This window comes from Lissotriton helveticus, chromosome 2_1 (assembly GCF_964261635.1).
Source record: "Lissotriton helveticus chromosome 2_1, aLisHel1.1, whole genome shotgun sequence".
Classification (NCBI taxonomy): Eukaryota; Metazoa; Chordata; class Amphibia; order Caudata; family Salamandridae; genus Lissotriton; species Lissotriton helveticus.
Genome location: NC_136059.1, coordinates 99,081,917 through 99,106,095, shown reverse-complemented (window position 1 = coordinate 99,106,095; position 24,179 = coordinate 99,081,917). Strand labels below are relative to the sequence as shown.

Sequence of the window (24,179 nt, the reverse complement as noted above, 5' to 3'; positions counted from 1 at the left end):
CACATTAATATCTCCTGACTAACATGCTGAGGAAAATGTGTTGTGTGCCAACCACAGAATATTGTACCGAATGCCTATTAATATCACATTTCAGTTATAGCCACTAGAGGGCGCGCCTGCCACACAAATTCATATCATCATCCATTAACATGGCCTGCAGGCTCAGAATGATTTCGAAAGATTAATAAAACAAAATAGAAAACTCTAACCGCCCAATTGAGTTGACACTTTACCTTAATGACGCCTCCGCTCTGGTGAGGGGTGCACATTTTTGACACAAACGCTTCCCCGAGGGCATAATTTTTAAAATCCACGCCACTGAGGAAAAAACAGAAAGAACTGTTGAAGGACCCTGAACACACTGATAAAGCAGAAAGACAGGTTGGGAAAGCCGAAGGTGGAAGTTCCTGCATCTGCGGTTCTCCGCCATTCAATTACTCGATTAATTAACAACATAGTTGTTAGATACAAATATATTTCACAGTAGGTAAAAATTCATGGCTGCCAAGTTATGAATTGCTATGCGTGACATTTCCATTGTTTCAATGTACTTTGAGTGACCTTCATCTGCCATGTGTGCGACACTGAGAGTGACACTTTCTCACGAGTAAAACCAAGCAAGGAAATAGATAAATGAGAAGTTCTATAAACAAACTTGAAGCCGCTTGAAAATCCCTGAAATGGAAGGCCACTAACTAACTGCCCCTATCACAACAAATTATTAACAGCACTTATGGTATTTTTTATTATTATTATTTTATTTATTTTTGTAGTTTTATATAGCGCGAACTAGACCCGAGACATCGGGTACCAGAGCGCTTTACACGAGCACCAGTTTCGTTACAGACATTCATTTTTGTTAGGCACTGGGCGATTAAATGATGTGCCCAGAATCACAGGATGTTGAGCGTCGTTGCCGTGACTCTCCAGTTTCAAGTTCGTCCGCTCTAGCCGTAAGGCTACATCCTCTCCCCATGTCCTGCCTACCGAGGTATTGACCTTGGGAAGCAGACATGCCTTACCAGGATCACAAACATATGCCATCTTGTTTACTGGCATCTCTCCACAGCAGACGCTCAGACTGTTGAGCAGCCTTCTTATGACATGACCCCTCAAACGTCATCAAAGTGTCTGGTATTACAGATGATATCCCTAAAACGGGCACTCCCATATTGAGAACGGAGTTGTCAGCATGTCCTGGGAGTGCCAACAGCGTTGTCATAAGGTGAGTTTCTACTTTACTACAATTACTTTTGATATGTTACCTTTAAAATGGAATACAGCCTATTGCTGTACGAGTAACAGTGAGGTCTGGACTACTGACACACAACACAACATGCTTCCAGTGTGTTTAAGAAACCGTGCTTACAGCCAATGCTCCTCTGCAGCCAGAAAATGTACCATAAAAAGCAGAAAAAACAGTGCCTCCTGAAAGCCCTGAGATATTTTCGAGGTGGTAGCGGGTGGGTGAACCACAATCCAAATGCTCAAGTTCAAGTTCAGGCATTTGTAGAGCGCACTACTCACCCAGAGGGTCTCAAGGCGCTAGAGGGAGGGGTTCATTGTTTATCGAATAGCCAAGTTTTCAGTTCTTTTCTGAAGGAGATGTGATTTTGAGTAAGGCGGAGGTGGGTGGGGAGTGAGTTCCAGGTCTTGGCAGCCAGGAAGGAGAAGGATCTGCCACCCATGGTGGTTTTTCGGATGCGCGGGACTGCGGCGAGGGCTTGAATGGATGATCTTAGTTGGCGGGTGGGATAGTAGAAGGACAGTCGCGAATTGAGGCATTCTGGTCCTAGATTATAGAGGGCCTTGTGTGCGTGGGTAAGAAGGCGGAAAGTAATTCTTTTGTTGACGGGAAGCCAGTGGAGGTTTTTTAAGTGACCGGTGATGTGTTCTTGGCGCGGGATGTCTAATATGAGTCTCTCAAAACTCTGGAAGGCGTCCATCTCATCAAATCATTTGGATTACTATTCTATGTACTTTATGATAATGATAGGCAACAATAATGTCACCTCATTTGTGTGATGGCCCTTCATTCGCTATTGGGGTGTCGGGTGGGTTACTCGCTGATGGTTGTGCATGTGTTTATGTGTGCAGGACTATCCTACCACCTTTGTTTTATAACACTCACTTTTTCCTCCTCGTCCCTTCCTCCCAGAATGCTGAACAATGCAAACATTCTCCCCCAGTCAAGAGATCTGGGTTTAATCCATCGTTCTTTTGCTCACCACGCCACCCCAGTTTGGACCCAGCCATATGCAAATTAGTCTTGACCCTGTTCCTCATCAGAACAATCAAGCCCGAACTGCCAAGCCAGGTCTAAGTCAGGTCTTTCCTGGACCTGAAACAAGCACCCTGGGAACAGTTTCGGGGAATCAGACAGGCTGGTTTGAATCTAGTGGCGCAGTGAGCACAGGACACACGTCTAGGCATACCCTGCCAACTTAGGGTAAAAAAAAAGCAAAAGGAACAAATGATGGACAGAATGCTGAACAATGCAAACATTCACCACCAGTTAAAAAGATCTGGGTTCAAAGCATGGTTTTTTCGCTCTCCATGCCACCCCAGTTTGGACCCAGCCATATGCAAATCCGTCTTGACCCTGTTTCTCATGGGAGCAATCCAGCCCAAAATGCCAAGCCAGATCCTCCCTGGTCCGGAAATATTCATCCTGGGAACAGTTTCGGGACATCACCCCTTATCAGCCAGGTAGCTTGAATCCAGTGGTGCAGTGAGCACAAGACCCACTTCTGGATACCCTTCCCATCTAGGGCGAATAAATCAAAAGGAACAAATGATGGACGGAATGCTGAACAATGCAACATTCACCCCAGTCACAAATATCTGGGTTCAATCCATTTATCTGACCCTCCTATTCATAGACACCCACACATTGGCAAACAATCATCCGGGAAGGAGCTCTCAGCGCTGTGCTCCAGGCTGGGGTATTTAAAGACCACTTTAAAGCCCCCACTCAGCAGTGCTGCTCTCAGAGCACAATTTGTTAATTCCACAGCCGTGCTGCATGATACCACAGTGAGACACAACCCTGTTGGCTCTTCAGAAGGCAGGCGGCTGGGGCTTTATGCCACCACACCTGTTCCAGCGACTGGTACGAAAGTCAACTGCCTGACCGTTCTAACTTATCCCACGGCAGGAGTTCACGGCAGTAGTAAACGCACACAATTCATCTTCCTTGGCAGAGCCTCCTTTGACAGGAAGGGCTTTTGCAAATAATTATAGCAGGTACTTCCATTATTTGAGAACACTGCCTGGTGCTGTCAATTGCATGACACTTTACACCAATGCGGTAGTAGTAACCCATTTGCGTTACTCTAAACCATGATGCGTGGCACTTGGCGGAGCTGGTAAAAGCGGCAGAGGCCACAAGCGACAGCGCCTTGTTTAATAATTCAGTTATAAATACTAAACAACAGATCTGTAACCACCCTATTAATGGCCAGACACGTAGGAGGGTTTTACTGGAATTGATGAAATACTCCAGAACTAGTACTTGGAGAGCCATCCTCCATTGGAATATGATGATTATCACCCAAGTATCTAAATAAAGAAAAAAGTTAACATTTTTGAATAAATGTACTCTTATGATTCAATTTAGAGACTCATCCTCGTCATACTCCAGTAATGGCCATGATGAGGCTGACGAAGGAGAAGAAACATCAAACCAGGGAATTAGAACAGGTGGGGGCGGATGGAGAGAAACAGCTACTTCTCTGTCCCTGGATTTATGAAGGGCATCCAACAATGAAGAAATCAAACATTGCGTCTGATCCCCTGAAAGATCAAAACCACCAGGATCAGGGACAGAAGAAGAAAAGCCCTGCTTACGCCTTTTGCCATGGTCGTCGTCATCCTTGTCCTTTGAGCAGTGATGAGTGAACCATTCAACAAAAGGGAATCAGTTATCAATGTCCTCGGTGCAAGAGCAAGATTGCAAGCATCGGGCCAGCACTATTCAAAGGAACCCTGAACAGCAAAGGAAAGCACCATGAGCCCGACTCACCAGGCACCCAAACACGTAAAGATAATGGCAGTAATGTGTGCCCTTCTCCAGTGAAGCGATACGCTGCAGGGTCACCGGATCTGATCCAGTGATCCGCATACGAGGAATGCATCCTACACGGTGGGCGACATAGGCTCATAGTATACCTGTAAAAACAATTATTCCCCAGGGGCAATGCACCAGCATAGTTGTGGAAAGGCAAAGCCTTTGTAAAATATGAACTTTAGAACTTTCCCTCACCATAAATACAAAGCCCAGCAATGCACCACCAGGGAGGGAAGGACAACATGCCTGGAGCATGTCCCCATGAGGCCTCCCAGGGCTTACCTTTTAATGTTTCAACAATCACCTCTATTTGTCTGTGATGCGAAGAGCAGACAAAGAAACCTGGAAGGGTTGTGGACTCTGTCCCCTTTAATTAGCATATTGGCAGGAATGGTATGGGGGGTGGTGGGGATAATACTGGATATCTTTCTGATTGGTCATAGCTAAGTCACGTGATCCCTGAGGGGGGGTAACACACCTCATATGGTAAGTACCGGTACGAGAAGGGGGTACAGGAGGTAAAGTTGATGTTGAAGACCGTGGCTTATTCTTTAGCATTGTACAATGGTTTCATTTTTAAATTGTTTGCAGTTTTGTTTTTACTTCCAATTGTGCTACATGCATGGACAACCCTTTTAGTGAAAACACATTTTTCTAGTTATTTCTGAAATATATGGACTAGAGAAGGCACAGATGTTTTTATACTGGGAGCAAATTCTTCAAAGTGAGACACTGTCTTACAGCATTGTAACTTTTCAATACTAATCAATGAGTCGTGTGGAGTTTGGAGGAGAGAGAAATCAATAATCCTTCAGGTCTAGCGCCCTGACGAACCAACAGATTCCCCACCCTATTCAAAGGTTGTGGAACCGGTAGAATAAGCCTCCGATGGCTGAGCAATTAGCAGTGCTTAATTTGAGCCGGTAGGGATACCAACACTTATTTTTAGGGACTGGCCCTTATTTTTCCACATTAGACATTAACCAAGAGAAGCAGAAGGAAAACCACACAAAGGGGCAAAAAGGAGGTAGAGCCAGCCAGAAAAAACATCACCAATGGAGAAAGCAGGAACCTGCAGTGGTGAGGTGAAGCAGCAGGGAGGGTGTCTGAGTAGATTAAGGATACTCAAGGCAGGGGCGGCCTTAGGCATGTGCAGGCTGTGCACCTGCACAGGGCCGCCAAACCCCAGGGGCCGCCATGCCAATATATATCCCTAATATAATAATCATCTGAGGATGGATACATATTTGCGTGGATGCCCCTGGCAGGGATTTGGCGGTCTCCGGTTCTGTTCCACTACCAAACCCCCTGATCCCCCCCTCTTCACTGGCCTCCACACCTGTGTTTCTCCTGGGTGCTCTGCCCCGCCCGGACCCCCTCTTCCGGGGCCCCCTACCTACGCTCCCTGCCCAGGGCCACCATGAGCCTAGAGCCGCCCCTGCTCGAGGTGGGGTCAGGAATACGCAGCCTTGGTAGGGAGGTACTGGGTGTGCTGACATTTAGTAGCACCGGCAGCACTTTGGGCCCCGGCTCTTATTATTTTACAAATTAAGAACTGGCCACCAGAAACCTGTGACAAGGAAGACATCCATTGTGGCTCGGTGAATGCTTAAAGTGCGCCCTACGCATATCTGATGCACATTTGTTCTGCTCAGGCCCCACTATATAAGGCAATGCAGACCTGGTTAGGAAAATTAGCAATCACCCCCACATGCAGGGAGGCAACTTACAGCATGCCAGGGTCATTGCTTTTATTTGAAGAAATACATTTCTAGCCAGGTGTGTAAATGCCAATGTGACGTAGATCTGTAAATCTGGCGGGGGTTCTCTGCCAGAACGGCAGACTGGTGGCTCACCCACATCCCCTTAAAAGACTCACAGTGTGCAGCAGATAGATAGCTGTGCCACAAAAGAGCAAACATCCCTGGGTACAGAGGAAGAGCAGGGGGCCAAGTGGATGCTACCCTCCAGAACCACGCAAGCCATTACAACGCATGGCTTTATAACGCACTCTTAACAGGGCCGGACTGGCCATAGCGGGCACTGGGCGTTTCCCCAGTAGGCTGCTAGGGTGGGGGCCGGTTTTGGGACCCTGGGGGGCCGTTTTTGTTACCGAGGGTTGGCAATATCGGCCCCCTGTAACAAAATCAGCCGAAACTGGCCCTCAAACTGCTCGGTGGCACTCCCTGTCACCCTGGGGTGGGGGAGAGGGGCTGAGCAGTTTTCCCGGACCGGCTTCTGTTCCCAGTCCGGCCCTGACTCTTAACAACGACCCGCGTTAACCACTGCATTGCTTTACCACACAAGTCTTTACAACCTGCAACGACATGACTTTGGGGCAAGTGCTGGACTTTGGAGAGGTGTACATTACTAATCCAACTCCAGTCCGCCCAACAATAGAGAAAGTGTTGGACTTCGAAGTCCAACGCTGCTTCCCCGACGGCAAGTCGTTGCGTAGACTCTTGTGGTAAAGGAACGCAGTGGTAAAGACGCCTCGTTGTAAAGACCACATTGTAAAGGCACTGCGTGGTCACGACTCCGTGGTAAAATGCTGTTTCCCTGGACTTGTACATGCAGACTTCTCACGAACGTAAAATTCAGGAAAAAAAACAACTCTTGCAACTGGGACCCGGGCAAAACAACTGCAAGAGTCAGAGAGCAGCCAATGGCAGGGCTCCGCGCACACTTACAGGTGATGGGCAGGGTACCAGAACTGCCCTCTGCACCTTATATCCATATGTCCATACTCTGCAACTCTGTATCTGCCATTTTCAGGCATGAATGATGCTTTTGTGCAGCTTAGTTTGGCAGAAAGTTCTGTGAATCCGGCTCGAGGTTTTCGTGTGTTTGCATTAATGATTTGGAGCGGGCATTATATAGAAATACAGGTTGCTGAAGGCGTCATAGGTACTACGTTTAATTAAATAAAAATGTTAGAAAAAGCACATGACATCAGTTAGGTATTTTCAAAGTGCTGTTCAAGTGGAGCTAAATGAACACCAAGCTTGTGAGCCACAAGGATAGGCAGGGTCATCAGTCTGCAGGAGGGTGAGTACCTTATGAGCTGAATATTATCGTGGTTCTTTCGAGGCAGGAGTTCAGTTTTCCTCCACTGCAGGAAGGTCTTCAACGTGGAAGGCGCCTTGTCTGAAATGTTGACTTTGTTCTCTTGTGACCAGATTTCAAGTCCCACCAGAAAGATCTGAAAGTTAATCTTCAAAAATATCTAGAGGAAAGAGACAACAAGATTGAGTGACTGATAATCAAGTTCTAAAACCATGCAACAAGGTGTAATTCTGATTTTTTGTATTATTTTATTATAGCCATTTGATTATTTGCAAGCTGAATTCTTAAGGTGTTGTGGCTCTTGACCATACATGAAATATTTAAAAACACAAATGCTATCAACAATAAGGAACTAATTTAGAAAGACTACAAATACAACGTAAATAAAAAATAAATAAAGCTGGGAGAGAATAGAATAAAGCTGAAGAGGTGGGAGACGCTGAATAGTCGGCAGACATGGCTAGGAAAGTCCAGAGTAAAAAATACATTTGTTAATCCCTTCCCAAAACACATTTCAACCCTAATATCTCATTTATGAGCCCTGTTACAGCCATACCAATGAGGGAATACGGAGATGCACATTACAAATATTACCAGAATTAGCTCCCCCTTTGTCTTACCCGCTCACATACAGGCGCCTCTACCGCCCACCCCAAGAGCGCTTGAGTAGAAATCATGACAGTCACATGCAATAATAACCTAAGGGAACATTATTTCATAAACTAAAGTTGGATACACTAAATGCGTGTTCTAAAGAATGGGACTGTGGAAACACGTTTCCACACATTTTAAAAAAAATACATTTAATCTAATTTGTTGAAGGACTTCTCTGCAAAAGTCCTTAAATTGCTTATTTGTTTGAATGATGTCATCCGTTTATCCTTTATGAGAACATGAATGCATGTACCCTACACTTTCTTTGGTAGACATAGAAGAAAGACTATAAATATTTTGCTTGCTAAACCCTCTTCCAGTTCTGTTTTTGTTTTAATATTGCCGCAATTCCTCAAGTTTTCAGAAATGTCAAGTTTGATTTTGAATTACTCGTGACTCCATGCTTTGCTTTGTATTTTCGTTAAAAAACAAATTATCTTCATTTTTTTATCATCAATTTTTTGTTCATCTGTTTTGCCACTCAGCAGTTTCTGAGATTCACTACCCTGTGGTCGTCTGAAAGACATTTCCACGACACCTTTTTTACCTAAATGAGTTAGTGGGTTACACCCCACAGGGCCCGCGTCTTCTGTTCATATCACAATTACTCCAAGTGACATTTGTGCACAGTCCATCAAGCCTGGGATAGTTTACCTGATTGATGTAATGCGCCACTGTGATGAGGTGATGTTTAATTTTTTCTAGGTCCTCACCATGGCGACGGAACTGCAAGGGACCAGAAAGAGTTCTAGATTATGCCAGAGACTTGAAGGCAAGTCATTATTAATGCTTTGTGCAAGACACTCACCTCCTGTTTGTCAGCCACCAGGAAGAGCTCAATGTTGTACATATCTTGAAGACTCTAAACAAATAATAAACAAGTTTAGAAAAAAACACGTTAATACAATTATTTATGAAACGGACTATTCCTAGCTGTTTTATGACATAAGTTTAAGTGTTTATAACTCCACAGGTGAATAATGAGCTGAATGAGTACCCCTTTCAGGGAGTGCACAGCCAGGAACAGGTCTCAGCGTACGACAGTGGTCTTCAAAGTGTGGGTCGGTCAACCCTTGGAGGGGCACGGAAGGGTATATTGTGATGTGAGAGGGTACTGCCAAGACAGTGGTCTAAGCCACTTCACAAGTGCCCCTGAAGCCCAATATTATCTTGTAAATCTGTTTAGAAAATAAATGTGTTTTAAAGGGGGAGGCCGAATTTAATATTACGAAAATGTAGGAGCACTCCATTGTAAGATGGGAGATAAAAAGTAACAAAGAAGGTAACAAAGAAGGTCATCTTTGGCTACAACATCTTTTGAAATACCCTGCCGTCCCCAAATGATCAGCGAAGTTTATTGTGGAAAATACACTTTTTTATATCACCCTTGGATGCTATACAAGTATAAAGAAACTCCACGTTTAAAATACTGCACTGTGAAAAAGAGGAGAAACTTAAAGACTTAAAGGCTTAAAGACGTCAGTCAGCCCAGGCAGAGAAAGGATTAAAAAATACATTTCCTAGGTTTGTGAGCGATGAAAAAAATAGTAAACCCCCACCACCCCACCTAAGCAGCTATCCGGATCGCATAGCAAGCTTAAAAAGTTAAAAAGTCCTGAAGCTACTTAGATTCTATTACTCAAAATTCTTCTATGTTAGTTCTTGTGAACTGGTAGAACAGAGACTTGGAAAGTGAAATCTGTATATATTCGCTGAGACAACGCTTGTACTTGCCCGCACAAAATGAATGGTGCCGAGAAAAACAGGGGAGCAACTTCCCACACAGGCACAGGGTGGATTAAAACCATGATATAGGGGACAGCAAAAGGATAGTAGTTGAACTTACTGATCCCTTAAATGCCCGGTTGGAATACCTATGTTAGTGGAGTAGCTAGTGTTGCATTCTTGAGGTGTTGTCATCTTATTTAGGTTTGAAAAGTGGGGTGTGTGTCACAATACAAGCATTTAGGGCATACTATGGAATTAAATAGAATATTGATTTTCTCCTCCACATGCCCCCACAGCATCTGATGCACACACCAGTGGCTCGTGCACCTGGAGGATAGCCAAGAGGCTTTTAGTGCCCCCCGCCTCTTTGCCACTCAGGTGACGCCCTTTTGAGCCCCACTCTCTGTCCCTCCACTGTAACATTCCACTTCCCTCTTTAACGGCTCTTCCCTTCTCACAAGTGTCCTATGTCCATTATGTTTCCTGCTTTTAATCCACATTTCCTGTCACGCCCACTCCACCCACATTTCATGCCTATAGCCGGCTCGTGGTTTTGTCAACCAGGGCTAATGGTTTACCACTTTTTTGTGTTTTTCTGAGAGTCTGCCAAGCTAGAAAGAGTATGGATTCTGATCTATTGGGACAGTTCTGGATTCATTTTCTTCACCAAAAGGGTACATCAAACCAGCCGTCGCGCACGTAATTGTATGAATGCACGGTCACCCCGTATGTCCTTGTTATTTCTCTTTCCTGTTTCACCTGACGGTCACCAGTTCCTTTGTCTCTGCCTCCCCCTACCTCCTTGTCCCTCTCTGCTCATTTCATCAGGCAATAAAACTGTTTTTTAACCTCCTCACCTTTCCAGTTTCTTGCTCCCCATTGGGATGTTCCCATCATGCTTGTCCTGACACCAGGCACCTCACCAACCCCCTTGGGTTGTCATTCTCCAGAGCAGATGTCATGGAGGGTGGAGGTCAGGGGCATCCTTGGGTCTGATGCTGCTTCCAAGAAGATCCTGGTACTTACATATTGAGTTAGATATAAACTATTCCCCCACTTACTTTACTTACTTCTTGAAACCAAGACTTGTCTGGTATAGTCTCCTAATGATGTAGATTTCAAATGCAGCTATAGGAGGGAGTTGTGGGTTCTCCCATATAGATTTATTCAGAAATGTTCTTGCAAATTTTTTTTTTTAAAACCCCTTCCCTTGCTCATCGATTCCGATTTTGGGACTCGAGGGTGCGGAAGGCTTAGGATTTCTTCTATCCATCTCTGCCCATCAGTCCGTTGCTGGGGTTTTGATCTATAGACCTGCTGGGCCAGCAGGACGCTTTTTAGAGTCCTTTGAGCATGTTATAGAACCTATTGCCACTAGATTCAGCCAATGTCTGGTATTAGGAGATTTCAATCTCCATTTCGACCAAATTGATGCCCCAGAACCGAAGAAGCTATGCAAATGCTTAGAAATTTTTAATATGGGAGCATATGTAACATCTCCCACCCATGAAAAGGGGCATACACTGGATCAGATCTTCTCCACATGTCAGATTATTCTGGACGACCCCCTCCCTATTACATGGTCTGACCACAGTGTGTTAACGTTTTTTTTGGGAGAAATTTACCCCAAGGACACTAGGCAAGGTTGGGGGAAAAGCTAAGGTATCCAGGTCTTTTAAGTCTATTACATCTGAGGCTTTGACTACCATATTGAACTCTCATTCTATTCCTGGGGATGGATCTCTTGATAATATTATATTTAGTCTCGAGGAGTGGCTGCAGAAGTGGGCATTGTATCTTGCCCCCCTAGGGTGCATAGAACGTCCAGAGATATTGTCTCTGCCCCCTGGTTTACAGAAGCCCTGAAGAAAAGCAAGAGTGCCTGTAAATGCTTGGAACGTCTGTGAAGGAAAATTTTTGATTCCAATAGGAAACAGACATATACATTGGCTCTTAAAGTCCATTACCTTAAGGTACGCGAGGAGAAAAAAAGGTACTTGGCCACAAAAATTGATTTAGCCAGTAATAGGAATAGAGAGCTCTTTAGGATAGTAAAAGACTTTGTTTCACCCTTAGCTACCCAAAGATCTTTTGCTCCGACCTTTGAATGGGCCACTCAGATTGCGGCTTTCTTTCATAACAAGATTAAGGACATCCAAGAGACTTTTGACTTGCCGACTGTGCTGAATCAAAATTGTTTTTTTCAGAAGGAAGATCTCAGGGAGTATCTATTGCGGGAGTTTCCAGTTATGACCCTGGATACCTCACTGGCTATTATGAAGACATTAAAACCTGGATCCCCTATAGATCCTTGCCCAGTCAAGATAATAGCCGGTGTTGTGTAAGTGTTAAACCCCACAGTGAATAAAGCCCTGAACCTTTATCGGTCTAGTGGTCAGGTGTCGGCCAGATGGAAAGTGGATAAAATTATTATTATTTTTCTTAAAAAGCCGTCTGCGGATCCTCTAGTGGCCACTAATTATAGGCCTATTACGCTGCTCCCTTTCTTTGCAAAAACTCTGGAGAAGCACGTAAACAAGGTAATCACTAAATGTATTGAGGACACTAATGTCCTGCACCCCAGTCAATCGGGTTTCAGGGCTAATTATAGCACGGAGACCGCGTTGTTGGAGGTCTCAGAAAATATCAAAGGTACGCTAGATTGAGGGGGTAAAGCAGTTTTATTACTGCTGGACCTCACGGCGGCCTTTGATACTGTGCCCCATGGTCGACTCCTCCAGAGATTGGAGGACTGCGGGATTGGGGGCACAGCTTTAAGGTGGTTTCCTTCCTTCCTGAAGGACCGTCAGCAGGCGGTTTGGACACCACCCTTTACAGTGGACATCCCGACACTGAGTGTGGGAGTGCCCCAGGGCTCAGTGTTGAGCCCTACCCTTTTTAATATGTATATGTCTCCCTTGGCGTCGTTGGCTGAGAGCTTGTAGTGTAGCTCCTATCTTCCCAATAGGCTCTGCGCATTGGAATAATACCTACAGCAGTAAAGGCCTAGGCCAGACGTTAACTAGGTCTACTACTGTCGATACTAGACTTAAGTTTTGGGTTTGCCAGCGTAGCTCAGAGTTCGCTAGAAACTTTCTCGAATGTTCAGGAAAGAATTAACTCCCCTGATTAGACAAGAAGGGATTTAGTTTCTGACAACCATAGAACATGACAACTTTGCTCTCCCCTAATCAAGAGTCAATCTCGAGAGTCGTGTGAGCACAAGGCAATTATTTTACTCAGTCAGTACGTGCATTCTTAGTCTCATCAGATTGTAGAGAACAGGAAGAGACGGGCGTGTTCAATAAAAAGGTGTCATTTATTGATCAGTCTCTTTTCTCGTACAAGAGAAATGGATCGATATTATTGCAATACTTATAGTTAAGTAAAGTGCATACATTAAAAGCAATAGTATAAAATAATACTGTAAAAACATTGATATGGTTTCTGAGCCATATGATGTTTTAAATGATTAAAATATATTACATACACATATACATTTGACTAAACGTACTCAACTGGTGTTTCTAAATACGCCTACCCCGTGTACCTGACCTAAGTCTAATGCGTGGGCGGGAATAGAAAGTTACAGTTTAAGTTAAGTTTGTTTTTGCCAAGTGAATAACTAAAGAATTCTCTGGGAGGGGTTATTCAGTTCTGTACCTGGAAGTTAGGATGAATGAGGAATGGTATCTCTTTCTCTGCTCTCGATATTCCAGGCTGCCTGCGAGGGCTGCCCGGAAGCGCCGGTGCTGGGTTTCTCGGCAGGAGATAGCAGCGCGTCTCTCAGCGCGTCAGGAAGGCGGGGCTGCTGCCAGCGGGGTCTGCTTCTGCTCTCGGCTTCGGCAAGTATGGCTGCTCCGTCTTGTCACCACGCGTGTGTTTGCATAGGGCAAGATCGGCAATATTTATACCTTAAAGGTGCCGAGATTGACGTAAGGATGGACATAGATACGTCAATAAAGATGTCATACGACTTGCTCGTTAGCACATTCTTTACTAAAGTTCTCTGTGAAATCAAAACAATGGCCGCACGGATTTTCCAGGTTGTCATAGGTTTGATTTGTTATGAGAACGTCGTATGCCTTATCAGGGGCTGGAGGAATGTCGCTTGTCTAATTAGATCTCAAGCGTTATGACCTAATCAGATAACACGTTCCTGTGCCGTAGTGTGACTGCGTCAGATAACGGTATCTGCATCATGGGGGCTTTTCTTGCCTCATGGGCTGACTGTTAGTTAACTTGATAGTTAGTTTAACCAGAATAGGGTCAGGAATAGGGGGATCGATTCAGAACCTATAGGAATACATGACACCCACTCCACGCTAACTATGGTCATATTTACTAATCTATGCATACTATAACATAGTACAACATACTATAGAGTATAGTGTATACCTTACCACCCCAAAATACATAAATGCATTTTGAAATTTTCAAATATACTGGAGAATTGCAGTCATATATATTGTATGCACTCAAGCTATGAATCAAACGCTAAAGTAAACACTCATTTGTTGACATTATTGCATATTTGGTATATGAGAAATACACATGAAACGGCTCTTAATATGGCTATACAGAAAGAAAGTTCGAGACCATTTCATCACATAATAAAATATTTGTGAACATACCAGCGGGCAACTAAAGTTTATAAAGTATCTAAAAATAGAAATCTTAGTTCTCTAGGAATAGTTTCTTACTTTAAGCAGAAGATAAGTGTCCCGAAAATTTTGTAAAAAATAATTTGGGGCTGCTAAAAAATTGCTGTCCGTGAACTGGTGGGAAAAATTGTTCATGTGACTTTATTTTTAAAGTTGAAGGCCGAATTCAGGGAACGCCGTGTGCGAGCTTGCTCAAAAGTCTCTATTTCTGTTCTGGAGAGAACATCATATCATTAAGGCTTTCGAAAAAACTGTCAACAGCTTCATGGGAAAGTTCCACTAAGTCGGAAATAGGTGTAACCATGCATTCGTGCGCATGATTGTCTCCATTGACATTCTGATTCGCATTGCTGACAGAAGGTCGTACCTGTTCGATGCTGCTTTCATCTTGAACTTCACTACTCTTCAATCGTAGTGGTGAAGATTCCACGAATGCCGTCATCAGGATTGGCAGCCTTCGAGGGCAGCACAAAGCGTGAACCTTGGTAGGAACCAACAATGTATCTGCATCCACTGGCGCATCCGATTGTAGCGTCAGACAGGTGTCTAACACGCATTCTTCTCCGCATAGCAGACACCTCAATACAGGTAAAACACACCTTTGCCACATTGGTCGAAATGATAGAAACCAAGTCATGTTCAGGTCTCTAAGCCGGGAGAGTCCCAGGATTTTTGATATCCGGTCCCGGTATCCAATGGCTAGGAATGTATCTTCCATTGTCGCGAGAGTTTGATCTGTGACATGGGTTGCCATAACGAAAAATAAGGACTAAGAATAGGATTCCTGCAATTAGTCCCAGGATCAGGGGAAGTCCGCCAAAAATCGAATGGACGAAATCTGGAAAAATACCCAGTATGGCTTTGAATGGTGTTAATGCCATCGAAAATACTGTCTTAAATACCTTTGAGACCCCAGTGGTATCAGAAATATTTAAGATTTCGCTCAGGATTTCCGCGAAATGTACGGGGGAATTAGTTGATAATAATGTATGTATCTCTGCAGTCGTCCTTGCGACTTGTAGATCATACGTTTCTTTTGATGACGTGAGCCTTGTAGGCGTCTGAAGAAGCACTGTTTTCATTCTGCTTAAAGTATCTATTCGAATAGAAGTAATTTTCAAATTGGGCCATGCCCTTGCCTCCCTGTCTGGAAAGGAGCTGGGGAACAAAGAACGTCCACAGCACTTGACCTTCGCAGTCGTAGTGACTAGATAAGGAGTCCCGGGCATAAGACTACAACATCTGCGGTCTACAATAAGAATGTAACTCCCATTATAGAGTCTTTGAAAGAATGGTTCTATTTCAGTTGCAGGTGCGCCTTGCTGGTGACATGAAAGGTTGTATGAATTCCCTTCACAGGCTCCATGCAAACTAATTCCGTTACACAGAAGCGTGCCGCTTAGTGACATAGCACAATTGTTGCCACTAAGAAACACTTTCTGTCCTTTATTACTGACACATGCATGTGAATAGGGCAGGTTCCAAGTTGTTTTAAGGTACCCCTTTCCCAATTTCTCGTACATGCCAGCCTGTATATATTTTTGGCAGTATTGAAACCTGAAGGTTGAGATTGGAATATTTATGATTCCGTGTATTATCCATTCACTGACAGGTCGTTCTGACATTGTCATTGGTAATCTTTCTAGTTTTTCAATGCTCAAGATTGTATAATCAGCACCCTTTTGCGCCATACCGATTTGTCTATCAGTAAGGTTAAAGATTTGGAATAGTGACGTTGTGTTGATTAAACGCCAAGGCACATAGCCTGAACGCAGATTTTGTAACGTCCAGCCAAGCTGTACAATAGAACGCAATTGTGACTGACCATGTTGTAATAACAGTAAGTCTTGCGATAATATATCGATTGCTGAAGACACAATGCTGTCCAATGAAAAAATTCTGGAGGACAGAGTCATTAACCCATTGTCCACTACAGAAAGTGATTTTTCCAAATTAATACGGTCAATTTCCCGTATTCTCTCTGCTGTTTCAATTTGAGTAACCTTCCAGGCCTCATTGTATGCTGCATATACAGAGGCTGCTATGAAACGCTTTTGACGCTGTTTGCGTGGTCCCATTATGAAATCACGCAAGTCAGCACCATCAGTAAGTAAAGTTAGGTGTTGCTTAATTTCAGGCAGTGTGGAAGTTTGTAGCCATTGAAGGCATAATTTGCCCACACTGTAGGTTGTTATTATCCCTGGGTGATGTCTTTGGGGATATCTAGGGTCTGGCCTGGTCATTTTGAACCCCTGTGTTTTATTCAGGAATCTGTCTTGACAGTTATTTGTATCTGTGGGCCAGATCAACCATTGTTTCCAATCAGGATGTGTTCTGTTTTGGTTTAATATATGGTTTACGTCTATCTCTTCATCTGTATCAGAGCTATTGCTAAACATTGTTGGCTTTGGAATAGACTGTTTATTTAAATATTTGATTTTGGCTAGGCCAAGACAGGTGGTTTGTTGAACAGTGTCATTTAAAAATATCATTTGTTCTGGGATCATGCAAGCTCTAAACAAAGCTTCTAAACCCTGTACTTGCCATTCTTTTGTACCCCAAACACTTTTTAAAATCAACATTTTTGTCCCAATAATCAAATCCAAAAGTATTCATTTTTTCGAAGAATGAATCTGAATATATCAACTTTGTGTTGGTTATCATGGTTTTCATCCCTGTCTTGTTTGACAATTTAAAATAAAATGTTTCAGCATTACTTGTGTTAAAACCTGAAAAATATGAATATTTGTCGTAAACGGTTCTTGAGCTCCCTTTTGGAGGTGTAGCACAATGTTCCCATTGATTATAATTTAAAACATTTCTAGGTTGTGCAGATTTATGTAGAAAATGGTTACCATAGTGGTTATAGCAATACATACTATCATAATTTGTAGAACCTTGCAAATAATCATGTTTGGTAAATTTAGCAGACATTACTAAATCAGACATCATGTTATTAATGCTTTCGAAGTCCCAATCATCAGCAAATGAGTTTGGTTTTGCAAAGTCACTCAAGGAGATCTTGATTTGGTGTGGATATTTCAGGATCTCGACCGGACCATAAATTTCATAGTCCGTGTTATCCCAGGCTACCCCACCAGGTATAGGATTGGCTGTGAAGTTGGCTGAAGAAAGTTCTCTTTTCTCGACGTGTGAAGATGTGTGTGGTTTGAGGACCAAGTTGATGTTCTGACTTGCTGTGTCCATTTTAGCATATTTCCCCTCAATGAAGCGTCCCAAAGTTAATACCATGATGAGCCAAAGTATGAGGATAAATGCACCAAAACCCACCCAAAATTCAATCCATGGAGAAATCAGATATGTTTCTTTCAGTTGTTTCAAAAGTTCCTTAGCTTTGTCTTTAAAGGATTTTGATGATGGCTGTGTCTTTGATTCACTGAAGCCTTCAGAGGAATCATCGAAGTTGATGAAGTACCCGGATGCGGTTCTGTCAATTGTTCCAATTGCTTCAGGATTTTTGTTTCTTGCATTGTCACTTGGTACTTCATTGTAGATTGGTGTGTCTCTGCTAAATGTTTTTATTTGGGTTTTCAGAGGTCTGAGTTCTATTGCATTGTTGCATAGTCCTTGTTGTTCTTCTGTAGGCGTTTCGAATGTGATGAGCCTCTTTGTTAGGACCTCTGTACTGGTAGCAAACCTTGGTGTTCTGCTACTTATTGGGAGTCCACTTGGCCTACTGTTTGTTATCGGCCACATGTTGTGGTTTTACCAGGTCGATGGATACAACTCGGTTCTCCTTTTTACCAGCAAGTGGCGGTAGTACAACTGATCTTGTCCCGTTGACAGACAAGACAGGAACTGCTTTTCTGTAAGAAGGCCCAAATTCCTTCTTTACCGCGATCTTCTCCCTGACTAGATCCCCGACTTTTGGAATCCAGACAGGTCTTGCTGGGACAGGTGGTGATTCTTCAGTGATTGTTGGCTGTTGTTTCAACTGTATGTTGCTCAGGTCTTTTCTTGTTTTGTTTAAGTCCTGCAAAATAGCCAAACGGTCTTTGACATCAAAGCTTTTTTCTTTAACCACTGAAGTCTGACTGTCGAGGTCAGAGATAATCATTCTAGTTCCAAATAATAATTCGTACGGACTGAATCCCTTCAGAGAATTTCTTGGCAAGTTATTTAGACTACGTTGGACACTTATTAGATGTTTGACCCACCCAGCTCCCGAACCTAATATCCTTTCTGCTATAGATTGCTTTATGCCTTGGTTTTTTCTTTACACCATCCCGTACCCTCAGGAAGGAAGTGAGAAGATTCCCGCTGGACTGTGCTCATTTGGCCATGTTTCCCCCCAGGCTGGTGTGCTTGAGTGAAAACAATGGTCAAACGTAGCATGCTCTTAGCGTATATGCCATTTAGACTCGCAAATCTTTGTATAACAGTCCGGACGTCAGCCGAGTGCTGGTGATCTACATTATAAGTGGAAACTAGCCTGTATATGTTAATCGCAAGCCATTCTTTTTACTGGTCATATTATCTGCCGTAATACGACGAGGTATCAAACTCTTTCTCTCCCCACTGCGATCTCTATTGCAGTTTGGGCAGCGTTTTACAAACATGGTGTGACGCAGGCTCATGCCTGGCCACCAGTACCGTGATTGTAATTCTTCCAGAGAATCTTTTAATTTATGGTGTCTGAGACCCTCGCCCATGTGTGCGTCTGCGATTAACAAGCTTCTCCTGTCCATGTTTGGAATCACTCTATCCCCCACTCCAGGGATTCGAGCAAAAGGGACGGAGTTTGCATCGATTATGTATGTATAATTGAGTGGATAGTTGATCGGTAACGCTGAGCAGTCGCCTTTTGATGACGTTTTCACCGCCAGCACTGTTTCACCGTCAATGTATTTTAATGTACGCTTTTTTCAAACTACGGGAGCCGATTTAGTGCCTGCCGCTGCGGCTGTTTCAGCCAATGAATTCCCTACAACGTGAACGCCATCACGTTGATGACTCAGTGAGTGTGTCACGTGAGTCTTTGGTAGTTCTTTTTGTAAAAGAGCTATTTGTTCCCAGAGCAGTTTCTGCTTTATTGGTGCATCTGTGTCATCTTTGTAACCGTTTTGAATCCATGTCTGCAAATCCTTGTTGTATGATTTGACGCAGTAATATGAATCTGACACTATAAGTGTCGGGAATTCGCGATCCGCATTATCTAGCGCCATCTTCAATGCTATTATTTCAGTTTGTTTTTCTGAATTAGTTTCTACTGAGTGTGATTTTGTTAATAGAGGTTTTAATTTACCTCCGCGCCACACTTCTTTTGTAATCTCACATGTGGGGTTGTATGCTTGTTCTCCCCAAACGGAGGGTTGAGCATGTCCGTCTGTATAGATTACACAGGCGTAATGTCGTAGAGGCAGAATGTCGATTGGCAGAGGATACGTCTTTTCATATTTTAGATTTTTTAATTCATCTAGTTCTATTAGAAAATTGTCAACCAGGCTATACTTGATAATTCATATCCTACGTATAAGACCGTTAAATGGGCAATTCTGGACTTTTTAAAGTTGAATTTGTAACCCTCTGCAGCGAACCCAAGTATTATGGTGTTCACTCTTTTCAAGTGAGTCTCCAAGTCATCATCTGTTAAGTAAATGTCATCGACATAAGATAATTCTTCATCATCATATAGTTGTAGTAATTCTGTTACTCTCGCTGAGAATACCCCCGGGCTGTTCTTGTACCCCTGGGCTAACCGACAGAATTGTTTTTGAGTGCCATTTACTGAGAATGCAGTTAAATATCTGCTTTCTGGTGCTATGTTTTGACAAAAGAATCCATTGGAGATGTCCAAGGTAGTTTTGTATTTTTTGCGCACTATGTTATTCATTAGTGCAGCACTGTGTGAGTTTTGCACTGCAAAAGTTTTGCAACATGTGTTAAGGTGTCGGTAATCCAAAACTAGACGATATGAGTTGTCTGGTTTGGAGACCGGAAACAAAGGATTGTTCATTTGTGAGGTGCAAGTTTCAATCACCCCCTGGTATTCTAGCTGATCTAGTATTTCATTTACCTGTTTTTTAGCTTCTTGCTTAATTGGGTACTGCCTTTGTGCAGTAGGTTGTGATTTTAACTGGATTTTGTGAGGAGGAGAATCCTCATCCCATCCTACATGATTTTTATATAAAGCAGGTGCTAAGGCCACTGCCCACTTTCTGGCAAGTGTATATTTTTTATGAATCGGGATTTGATTCGAGAAGGCAGGCATAATTATTTCTTCGCCATGAGGGCACTCCCTGACAAACTCTGGTGGCCAGTCTTTTTCAGCTAGAAGGATATCATAGCCCTTGGAGAGATTATCCCAAAATAGTCCCCTTATTTTCCTAGTCTTATCTCCCTCTATACGTAATGTTATCTCGTATATCTTGTGGGGTTTGCTAACTCTGGTGTCTGCAGTTTCCACTTGAAGATATTATTCGTGTCCACTGTCTCCAGATGATTCATAAGGACTTTGCGAGCTATGCTCACCTCTGCTGCGCTGTCTAGCATTGTCTGAGCCCACTCTCCGTTTTTCAGTTGTGTCCTCAGTATTCTCGGCATTGTTAACTACCTTGATACTGGCTACCTTCTTTTTTGGAAATTGTAATTTCTTTTTTAGCTGAGCAGGTTCCTTGTCTTTGGACTTGGCGTGCTCTTCTCTTTGTTCTGATCGTCCTCTTCTTTCCGATTTCTGCGAGGAATTCTGAAAAGATTGAGAGGGACGTGTATCAATGTCTTGATATCTATCAGGTTTTTTAATATTATCCCTATTTCTAAGGTTATATCTATTCCCAGAGGGGTCACTCTGCGGTGACCTCTGTCTTCGGTTTGGAGATTTTTCTCTTCGCCTAGGAGACCTTCCTCTGGACTGGAATTTCTTTTCTTTAGGATTGAATTGTTTGTTTCCATCCCAGTTATTATTTGGTGAATTATTAAAAAATATTTTTTCTGGACTTTCAGTCAGTTGCGGTTTTACTGGTATTCCACCTAAACTATCTCTACCTAGTTCCTCATAGGATTTTTCTATGATTCTGGCAATTTCAGCTGGTTGGTCTGCTATATCTGTCTCCTTTAACCTCTGGCGGATCGCCACGTTTGCTGCTTCACCTTTTATGTTGGCTAATAGTATAGCCGAGACCTGCTTGAAGTCTTTTAGTAATTTCATACCAAGAGTTAAAGCAGGCTCTGGACCGTATTCGTCTTGAATTTGTTTTAGCACATCTGGTATCACCGAAATGGATGGAACACCGTGCGTTTTTGTGTAGATGGAAGCAAAGACTGTACCCCAAGTGTCGCAGTCCTCAATGTGTGGTGCGATTCCCATTGGGAGACATATAGTCAGAATCCTGTGTTTTTCTAGCGGGGTGGTGTCAGGAAACACCGCCTCTATTTGGGTGATTTTCTGTGCCAACCAGAATGGTATCTGTTCCCGTTTAGCCGGAACTTTACCTAGGCAGGATTGGATGTTCTGTGGTGTGATTTTATTTGTGTTCCCCTGGTGAGGGGTCAGCTGTGGAAGTTTAATCGCTGGCTGAATTGTTGAAGTCCGCATTACATACTGTACTAATTGTCTATGAATTTTTAGTAATTGTTTTAGCTGTATTAACAGCTCTCCTGTAGACATCCCTTCGATGTCTGGGTGTGGTGTGTATCCGGCTAAGACCGGCCACGTTGCTCCTGGTCTACCTAAAGGACCGAGCCTTGTAATGTGATTGTTATGTATTAGGGCGCCATCAAATAAGAGCAAATGCTCTTGAAATTTGAGTGGTACTTCCACCTCCTCGAAAGGAGTGTACTCATTAGGAGGTTCCTCTATTTTGTAATAGTGGAAGTACTTTGTTACAGCATTTGCTGCTGGAAAATGTATCCATGAATAGTATACCTCTGTCTGCCGATATTCGTGTGCCTCAATTACGAATATGACTGTGCCACCTCTAGGTGTCAGTCCATTTTCTATAAGCTTTAAGGTTATAGATTTCCTTTTGATGACCGGGATGAGTATTATATCCCCGTCTGCATCTTGTAGTGCAGTATCAGCTGCTGCTATTTCAGCTGCTAATCTAACTGCCTCTCTTTCTTCATCACTTTCTGACATTTTACCGACAGGAAGCTTATGTCTTTTGTTTGCAGATCAGGTTTCTTATGGAAACAGAGATTAGATGCACAATATTTTGGAACAGTGTATCCTTCAACGTTGACTAAACCAAGAACCATACATAGGAGTTCCCTCCTGCGAGGTTTTGGAGGATATAACCTTTCACCCACTCCAGACGTCTTTGGAGTATTTGGGAAAAGGGGTCTGAGTGAGAAAGCACGACTGAGTTACTCTAAATGTCTTACGTTAGTTTTATCGCCCTTTCCAAACACGTTGGGCGCCATGTAGTGTAGCTCCTATCTTCCCAATAGGCTCTGCGCATTGGAATAATACCTACAGCAGTAAAGGCCTAGGCCAGACGTTAACTAGGTCTACTACTGTCGATACTAGACTTAAGTTTTGGGTTTGCCAGCGTAGCTCAGAGTTCGCTAGAAACTTTCTCGAATGTTCAGGAAAGAATTAACTCCCCTGATTAGACAAGAAGGGATTTAGTTTCTGACAACCATAGAACATGACAACTTTGCTCTCCCCTAATCAAGAGTCAATCTCGAGAGTCGTGTGAGCACAAGGCAATTATTTTACTCAGTCAGTACGTGCATTCTTAGTCTCATCAGATTGTAGAGAAAAGGAAGAGACGGGCGTGTTCAATAAAAAGGTGTCATTTATTGATCAGTCTCTTTTCTCGTACAAGAGAAATGGATCGATATTATTGCAATACTTATAGTTAAGTAAAGTGCATACATTAAAAGCAATAGTATAAAATAATACTGTAAAAACATTGATATGGTTTCTGAGCCATATGATGTTTTAAATGATTAAAATATATTACATACACATATACATTTGACTAAACGCACTCAACTGGTGTTTCTAAATATGCCTACCCCGTGTACCTGACCTAAGTCTAATGCGTGGGCGGGAATAGAAAGTTACAGTTTAAGTTAAGTTTGTTTTTGCCAAGTGAATAACTAAAGAATTCTCTGGGAGGGGTTATTCAGTTCTGTACCTGGAAGTTAGGATGAATGAGGAATGGTATCTCTTTCTCTGCTCTCGATATTCCAGGCTGCCTGCGAGGGCTGCCCGGAAGCGCCGGTGCTGGGTTTCTCGGCAGGAGATAGCAGCGCGTCTCTCAGCGCGTCAGGAAGGCGGGGCTGCTGCCAGCGGGGTCTGCTTCTGCTCTCGGCTTCGGCAAGTATGGCTGCTCCGTCTTGTCACCACGCGTGTGTTTGCATAGGGCAAGATCGGCAATATTTATACCTTAAAGGTGCCGAGATTGACGTAAGGATGGACATAGATACGTCAATAAAGATGTCATACGACTTGCTTGTTAGCACATTCTTTACTAAAGTTCTCTGTGAAATCAAAACAATGGCCGCACGGATTTTCCAGGTTGTCATAGGTTTGATTTGTTATGAGAACGTCGTATGCCTTATCAGGGGCTGGAGGAATGTCGCTTGTCTAATTAGATCTCAAGCGTTATGACCTAATCAGATAACACGTTCCTGTGCCGTAGTGTGACTGCGTCAGATAACGGTATCTGCATCATGGGGGCTTTTCTTGCCTCATGGGCTGACTGTTAGTTAACTTGATAGTTAGTTTAACCAGAATAGGGTCAGGAATAGGGGGATCGATTCAGAACCTATAGGAATACATGACAAGCTTAGAGGCCAAAGTTCTCACGTATGCCGATGATTCACAATTGCTGTTCACTTATGAAAAAGGAGAGTCCTTTGATGAAAACCAAATACATATATGTTTAAAGGCTGTGTTTAATTGGTTCAGAGAAAACCAGTTATCCTGCAATTCCGCTAAAATTGAAATTATCTTTTTTGGTCATACCCCGGCAGATGAATGGCGAAAATGGTGGCCATCGGATCAGCCGGCGCCTGCTTGCCCTGTT

The 24,179-nt window shown here is 43.2% G+C and overlaps 1 protein-coding gene across 1 annotated transcript in view; it reads right to left on the bottom strand.

Annotated features, from left to right (window-relative positions):
- LOC144819229 (snake venom metalloproteinase BjussuMP-2-like) overlaps positions 1 to 24,179 on the bottom strand; it is a 183,682-nt gene that overhangs the window by 5,297 nt on the left and 154,206 nt on the right. Inside the window, exons 7-10 of the mRNA XM_078677197.1 lie at positions 8,598 to 8,651; positions 8,444 to 8,515; positions 7,126 to 7,295; positions 234 to 318 (exon numbers count right to left, since the gene is read on the bottom strand). Coding sequence (XP_078533323.1) covers positions 234 to 318; positions 7,126 to 7,295; positions 8,444 to 8,515; positions 8,598 to 8,651 — 381 coding nt within the window. The remainder of the gene's footprint in view (positions 1 to 233; positions 319 to 7,125; positions 7,296 to 8,443; positions 8,516 to 8,597; positions 8,652 to 24,179) is intronic.